The 8,184-nt window shown below is 42.2% G+C and overlaps 2 protein-coding genes across 2 annotated transcripts; one reads left to right on the forward strand and one right to left on the reverse strand.

The window, feature by feature from the left end:
- The first annotated feature begins 430 nt into the window (after nt 1–430).
- Nucleotides 431–1,684, forward strand: LOC142964429 (trace amine-associated receptor 8a-like). Its single transcript, XM_076104751.1, has 2 exons — nt 431–600; nt 865–1,684. Exons 1-2 carry the CDS (start codon nt 431–433, stop codon nt 1,682–1,684), a joined length of 990 nt encoding a protein of 329 aa, XP_075960866.1.
- Nucleotides 1,685–3,636: 1,952 nt separating this feature from the next.
- LOC142964420 (trace amine-associated receptor 13c-like) lies at nt 3,637–5,366 on the reverse strand. Its single transcript, XM_076104739.1, has 2 exons — nt 5,194–5,366; nt 3,637–4,456 (listed from the first exon to the last, which is right to left on the reverse strand). The coding sequence occupies exons 1-2, from the start codon at nt 5,364–5,366 to the stop codon at nt 3,637–3,639; spliced, it is 993 nt and encodes a 330-aa protein (XP_075960854.1).
- Nucleotides 5,367–8,184: the final 2,818 nt, after the last annotated feature.

An 8,184-nucleotide genomic window follows, 5' to 3' on the forward strand; every position in this document is an offset into this window, starting at 1 on the left:
AACCACATCATTAAATATTTTTTTGATTTGAACAATTGATCAAATTACTATGCGGAATGTGTAGATTGTAGACCCACAGAGAATGCTCACCGGACTCTGCATCCCCTCCACTCTACAGAGCATTTTAGTGTCTCTCACCTCATTGTTTTGGTTGGTAAATATCTGTAATATGTGTGCAATGTTCAGGTTGTTATCGATTTCTGCCTCCAGGGCCAAGAAACTGATACATATTTTTTGATGAATTAACTGTAGAGACATAGATATAAGGAGAAAATAATGGTATGATGTCAACATTGAGGGACGAGGGACATCAGTCCCCAGCTATATGAAAACACCAGCGTGCAGAAGAGGGGAAGTGATAAAAGAGCAGTGCATCCAGAGAGTTCTGGTCAGAAAGCTGCCCCGCTTCAGCGGCTTCTCTTTTCTGACGATGGAGACCCTGCGAGGAGCTGATCTCTGCTTCCCACAGCTAAACTCCTCCTGCAAGACGCCCACACATCCACACACTGAGACCATGCTGATTTATGCTCTGCTTTCATCCATCTCTCTGATCACTGTCGCTCTTAACCTGCTGGTCATCATCTCCATCTCCCACTTCAGGTTCATCTAATAATCTAAAATGCTATAATTTATACAAACACCTTGACCAACAAGAGGAAATTGTTTTGATCTGGAATATGAAAGTCAACACACGAGAGCTATGTTGTGGTTGTTTAACAATGATTTACAAAAAAAATGTGTGATAAAAATAACGTTTTTTTCCATTCGGACACATTACTACAATACATCTAAAGAACTGTATGACGTTTTTTGTAATGGCTATATGAATACAGTATGTGTAGTGATGACATTCTTCCTCTCCAGGCAGCTCCACAGCCCCACCAACCTCCTCATCCTCTCTCTGGCTGTCTCAGACCTCCTTGTGGGCCTCCTGCTGATGCCGGTTGAAATAATCTACATAGAGGCCTGCTGGTTTCTCGGTGACATTCTGTGCACGCTGTATTATCTTGTAGACTACATTATTACATCTGCATCAGTAGCCAATATGGTGCTCATATCAGTTGACCGCTATATAGCTATTTGCGACCCACTGCATTACACCACCAAAGTCACCAAGACAAGAGCACAGAACTGCGTTTGGTTGTGTTGGATTTGGTGTGTTATCTTTAGGATTTTCCTTCTACATGATCACCTGGAAAGACCAGGCAGGTCTAACTCCTGTTTTGGGGAGTGTGTGGTTGTCATTAATTATACTGCAGGAGTGGTTGACCTTGTTTTCACTTTTATTATACCCATTCTTGTCATTATAATTCTGTATCTGAAAGTATTTGTGGTGGCTGTGTCTCAGGCTCGAGCCATGCGGTCTCATGTTGCAGCTGCAACAACCCAACGATCAGGAGCCGTAACTGTGAAAAAAAAAGAGATGAAAGCAGCCAGAACTCTTGGTTTTGTTATCGTTGTCTTTTTGTTTTGTTTCTGCCCCTACTATTACCCCACTCTGGCAGGCGAAGACACTTCAATCGATGCTTCTTCTGCTGCATTTGAGATCTGGCTGGCACATTTTAACTCCTGTTTGAACCCTGTCATCTATGCCTTTTTCTACCCCTGGTTCAGAAAATCCATTAAACTCATCCTGACACTTCAGATTCTGAAGCCTGGCTCCTGTGATGCAAACATACTATAGTATAGTTTAAACGTTGACTTTAAACTGAGACGTTCTTTATGAAAGGGGATAGATTGTGTTCTTGTGCAAATACATCTAGGTGAAGATCAAGTGAAAACCTGTTGTCTTTTAATTGTATTATAATCATAATTAATCTTGGTGTCTATTAAAATGTCTGCTATCAATATTCATCCCTGACCTATTTATATGCCAACTGACATATATGTGATTAAAATACTTAAACATGAACACAATCACAGTTACTTTAACTGATGTGAAATGTAAGATCAGTTGTATTATAGTGATCGATTGTAGTTTCTTCGCCTTCTGGTGAGTTGGTTGATTGTTTGGTCAATATGCAGGTGGCTGGTGTTACTTTACAAGAAGAAAAGTGCCTCCCAATCCATTAATTTCCTTATGTGAAAGAGAAAGAGAGAGTCGTTTTAATCATTATTTTTGTCTAGATCTACTATTGGCGGGAGATAAAGTGAGAAAGTGAGCACTATTGACCGCTCCGACTTTAGCTGTTGATATTGGGAGGCCTGTGCTGTGATTTGCTTTTTAGGTGTTCAGGCTGTTGGGGCTAAAGAAGGAAACAGGGTGATCATATCAGTTGACCACTCCGTTGCTTTTTGTGATCCTGTGTTCATCAAAGCCACTCTGAAAAGAGCCGATCTCTGTATTTGTCTGTGTTGGATATTTTCTGCTTTTCACTGCAGTTGGATACTTGGGGATCTTTTGATAACAAACAGACAAATATCATTGCTATTATGGAGAGTGTGTAGCTGTAATTAATTATGTTAAAAGATATGTTGCCCTTGTTGGAACCGTATTTGGCCCTATATATTATCGTCATCATGTCCCAGGCTTTCTCATGTTGTAGCTATCACACTCCAGCAATCAGTTAAAGTAACAGATAAAAACATCTGACATATGGAAGAGAATGTCAGTGATGGGGAGACAAAACATTGTTCTCTGAAGGAGAAATCAATTTCCTTGTTGTTGTCAATACGCTGAATTAAAGCGACTTAAAGTCACAACACTTAAATGAAATATGGGGAAAACGACTATGTTCATAGAATACAACATTGTGCCTGCACTGGAAGCGTGAATGTGTCGCGTTGTGTCTATTAACATCTGCTGCTTGTGACACATTTACATACTGCCCAGTTTCCTATGGGCTTATTGTTGCGTAGCACATTATGACAAATCATATTATCAATAAAATAGACATGTTACAGAGTTGGGTGAATGCATGTAATTAAATTTACTTCAAGATCAAACAAACAAAGAATCATCTGGTTTAATGATTGTTTGTGAAGAATACACATATTTCTAATTCTGATAACTTAACTTGTCTGCAAATTGGCATCAGAGCTTTTGATACTTTTCGCCACAGAAAATTATCTTATAACCTGTCAATAATCATTAGGTAATAATTATTTCAATAAAGGAAAAAATAACACAATCATTGCAAAGTTGTATACTTTATTGTCATTGCAGTGCATCGCATTTCCAATTTTGCATTATTTATGTGTTTACCCATATCACTTTGCTTGATTTCTCTCTGTTTGCAAGATGCAAATGATTCACTTAAATAATAAGTAAAATATAAAGTACCAGTCTTGTTGAAGCAACTTCAACAACAGAAAGAGAAAAAAAATGTAAACTATCATATACTGTTTGTTAGTTTACATACTCAGAATAAATGATTAAATGATGATGAATGGTTGTTGAATTCAGTCACCCGATGACATTTGTAAAAAAAAAAAAAAGTCTCTAAAGCTGGATAAATCTGCTCTTTATTTACCAGTTACAACACCTCGACAAAAATTCTGAGCTAAAACATATCATGAAGAGCCGACTCTTGAAACTCTTTTTCATATTTTGTCCTTTGTTCCATCAGCACTTAGTTGGCTGTTGAAGTAGCAGCAACAAACTTTTCCATCATATTATTCACTCTACATCCATATCTACATTATGTTGGCATCACAGGAGTCACGCTGCAGTATCTGAAGTGTGACAATGAGTTTAATAGATCTCCTAAACCAGGGGTAGAAAAAAGCATATACCATTGGATTTAGACAGGAGTTACAATAAAGTAGCCAGACCCCAAAAATTGAAAACGTCACACTGCTTGACGTCTCCTGGCTCGCAAAAGACGGATAAAAGTAAGGACAGAAACATATTAGAAACACAACCACAACAACGCCAAGAGTCCTGGCTGCTTTTCTCTCAGATTTCTTAGCGGTAACTGTAACAGAACCCCGGAGTGTAACAGCTGCAATATGAGACCTCATGGCTCGAGCCTGAGACACAGCCACCACAAACACTCTCATGTACAGAACTATGATGACAGAAATGGGGCCTACAAAGGTCATCGACACATCAACAGCTCCTGTTATGAAGTCGATTACAACCACACATTCTCCATAGCAGGAATTATATATATCTGGTTGTGTCAGGAGTTCTATCTGCATCAAACCATTATAGAGAACAGAACAAATCCAACACAGGCAAATGCAGATTTTAACTCTTTTCTGAGTCACTTTGGTGGGGTAACACAAAGGGTCGCAAATGGCCACATATCGGTCAACCGATATGAGCACCATGTTTCCTACTGAGGCAGATGTAAGGATGAAAGAGGCGTAGTAAAACAGTCCACATATCGTGTTCCCCAAAAACCAGCAGCCCCCTAAAAGGAGGATTTGAAACGGCATCAGCAGGAGGCCGACGAGGAAGTCTGAGACAGCCAGGGAGAGGAGGAGGAGGTTGGTGGGGCTGTGGAGCTGCCTGGAGAGGAAGAATAACATCACTGAACATATTATTATCTGCAGCAATTGTAGAAGTCATGAGAACATTGTAATCTGTAAAAATATGAATAGTCAAATGGATTAAATATGACCAAATACAATCTATATAGAACATGTAGTAGTATTTTTCAAATAAGCAGAGATTGATAGCACTTATGGCTCCTTGTGTCTTAACTTGTAAACATAAAGTTTGTACATTTCTATCAATTTCCGCAACACTGATTATTTTTGAAACTTTTTTTTAAGTATGACTATGATATCTAACATGGGAGGTTTTCATGAGACCCTTTTTGACTTCTAACCTCTCCTGCTTAATGTTCAAACACTTTTTGAAATGCTTACTGATTTTTTATATATGTGTTCATATGCAAATAAAAAAATAAATGAAAATAGCCAAGATAACCTAATGAACAACAGATGCAGTAAATGTACCAGTTTTGTAAACTCTGTGTGTCTGTAGAAGAGGAGCAGGTTAGACAGCATGCAGCAGCTTAGATTCCAACATTAATATCCTTAATGTATTCACACAGTTAACAATTATAGTAGTAAAAGTACTATTATGGTACTACTATTGTTTAAACATCTCATTTCAAAAAGTTATTTTCATAAACTGCGTTAATGTAACAATATATCTATTGTCCCAACTCTTGTAAAATGAAGTGCTTGATATTGAGGTGAACAATATTCTACGATATGTTTGTAGGTTTTGCTTTATGCCTGAAGTGGGAGATAGAGATGATGACCAGCAGGTTGAGAGCCACAGTGAGCAAAGACATGCAAGACAGAAGGACGTCAAGGAATATGCTCTCAGCACGATGCTGCACTGGCTTCTTGCAGGAGGTGTTGAGTAGTTGTGGAAAGCAAAGTTCAGCTCCTTCCAGTGTCTCCATCATCAGAGAGAGAAAAGTAGGCGAGAGGCTGCTGAGCTCTGGCAGCTTTGTGACCCAAGTTCTCAGTCATGAAGCCGATAGTATCTCACTCCTCCCACTATTCCCATGACCGAAAAAAACCAAGAGTGATTTGATGATGAAATACATTCAGAGCAAGTTGAACCAGATTAACTATTGATTCCTTTTGGATTTTTTTGTTATAGTTTTGGCAAAAATCTAAGTGACACAAAGACAAATTATTAATAATAATATCGAGAATTATAATAATAATAATAGTTCTATTTCATCCTTACTGACCGCCAGAGGCAGTGCTTAACACTGGATATCTTCTGTCTCGCGCATGCACAGGTCGAGTCTTTATATCAACAAAGTCACCTGTGACCTCGGATGAACCCTGTCATCTATAAGTTCCAGTGTCATTCTGAGTTCAGTCCTTTTTTATCTTCTCGCTACGCAGGCTACCTACCATGGTAGCATAAGCTTAAACAAATATGTGTCTACGATCAAGACATACTAGAGTTTGTTGCGGTAGCCTTGTGACCACCGGTCGGAGTTGCGGATCTCTCGCCCTCCAAAGGCTGCGACAAGCTGTCCCTCTTAGGAGGGAACGGCGACACGAGAGCCCTGGACTGGTGGACGCTCCTATCATCGGTCATTCACCAGTCTGATAAGGGCCACCTAAGTCGTGAAGACAGCAATCGGTGAGATCGATTAATATTGTTTTCCATAACCGTTGTTCGTTTTCCACGGTTGGCAGAGCGCTTCCGCTCTAGCTAATCGAGTGGCGTGCTAACAAGAGCGTAGAATATATGCTGTCGGCCGCCCTTCACAGTGAGCAGAGTGTCCTGCTCAGGTTAACTTGGTGAGATGCTAGTTAGACTAGATCGACATTAACATTGTGTCCATTTGTTTTGTAACATTACAGCTATCACAGTTAGCAGAGTGTTCCCGCTCAGGCTAACTTGATGAAATACTAGTTCGACTAGATCGACATTGACATTGTGTCCACTGATTTCTATTTTTACACCTGACGGATTTCACAGTTAGCAGAGTGTCCTCGCTCAGGCTAACTCGGTGAGATACTAGTTAGACTAAATCGACATTGATGTTGTGTCCATTTATGCTTTTACGCATTACGGCTGTCACAGTTGGCAGAGTGTCCTCGCTCAGGCTAACCTGGTGGGACGCTAACTAGACTAAGTTAATAATGGGATTGTGTCCATTGATTTTGTAACATTACGGCTATCACAGTTAGCAGAGTGTCCTCGCTCAAGCTAATTGGTGGGACACCAATATCTGCAGCGACTATCCTAGTAAAGAGAGTGTCCTCGCTCCCTTCTCACTGTAAGGACTGTTCTTTGGCCTGTTTCCACAGTGGCAGAGTGCTCTCGCTCAAGCTAAATGGTGGGACATCAATATCTGCAGCGACTGTCCTAGTGAAGAAAGTGTCCTAAGAGATCATTCCCCTCTGACTGCCCCCTGCCTGTTCTCTCAACATACAGCAGAGCGCTCCCGCTCAGACTGACTTAGAATTCCTCATCAACTAGCGGGACAAGGGTTCCTCCAGAATCGCGGCCATGTTTAACTCTCCCGGCTGTAGGACCTGTATGGCTCCTATTCAGCCATGCCCCCCCCCCCCCCCCCCCAGCCTTCAGCCGGGTCAAAAATGACCCCATTGTGCATCATCAATCCGGCAAAATCCCGGCCAGGTGTTAGCTGTGCTCCCGGCCAAGGGCGCAATCGAGATGGTGGACCCCCTGTCACAAGAGCCCGGGGGTTCTACTCAACTGACTTTCTTGTAAAGAAGACAGGCAGCGGACTGCACCCAGTCCTAGATCTGAGGGGACTCAACAAATTTCCAAAGATGTTGCCATTTCACATGTTGAGCACTGCAGACGCCCTTCGTGCTGTTTCCAAGGGAGAGTGGTTTACGTCTGTCAACGCCTATTCCCATGTTCCCATTGTGCATCAACACAGGCAGTTTCTTCGTTTCGCCTTTTAAGGCCGTCACTTTCAGTCCAGGGTGCTCCCATTCGGACTCTCCCTTCTCCCCACAGGTGTTCACAAGGTGCGTTACTGCTGTCCTTTCCCCTTGCAATCACAGGGCGTAAAAATACTGCCGTACTTAGACGATTGGCTGACCTGTGCGCCATCCTGGCTTCAGGCGGCACAGGATATTGCTCGCCTTCTCTCACGTGGACCGGTGGGGCCTCAAGGTGAACATGGAGAGGAGCTACCTGAGCCCTTTCCAGAGCATAACCTTCATTAATGTGGCTCTATGAGGGCCTGTCTGTCGCCCCAGCGTGTGGACGACATCCCCCACAACCTCTCCCCCTTCCGAGGGGGCGGACGGTTGCCCTACATCCTTTTCTCCGCCTATTGGGTAAACTGACAGCTGCCTCAATTGTCGTTCCCTTGGGTTTGCAGATGGCTGAACAGCCTTCACTTGGATGCCAAGTGGCACAGACACAGGGCAATAATAGTATCAAAACAGTGCCTACTCACTCTAACCCCATGGAGGGAGAGTGCATATTTGGCAAACAGTGTCCCCATGGGCTCAGTTCCATTCCGCCAGGAGATTGCCACAACAGATGCCTGTCTCTCAAGGTGAGATGTAGTGTGGCAGAACAGGACTGCTTGGGGGCTGTTGTCTGCTCAAAGACCGCATGGGCATGTCAATGTTCTAGAGCTAGCGCTCAAACACTTCCTGCCATATTTGAAGGGAAAGCATGTGCTTGTCCGGTTGGACAACACCTCTGCTGTGTTTTCACATAAACCATCAAGGGGGCACCAGATCTGCAGACGTTGCTACAGATAT

Source organism: Anarhichas minor, unplaced genomic scaffold (assembly GCF_050575085.1).
Source record: "Anarhichas minor isolate MPS153535 unplaced genomic scaffold, ASM5057508v1 ptg000004l, whole genome shotgun sequence".
NCBI classification, from domain to species: Eukaryota; Metazoa; Chordata; class Actinopteri; order Perciformes; family Anarhichadidae; genus Anarhichas; species Anarhichas minor.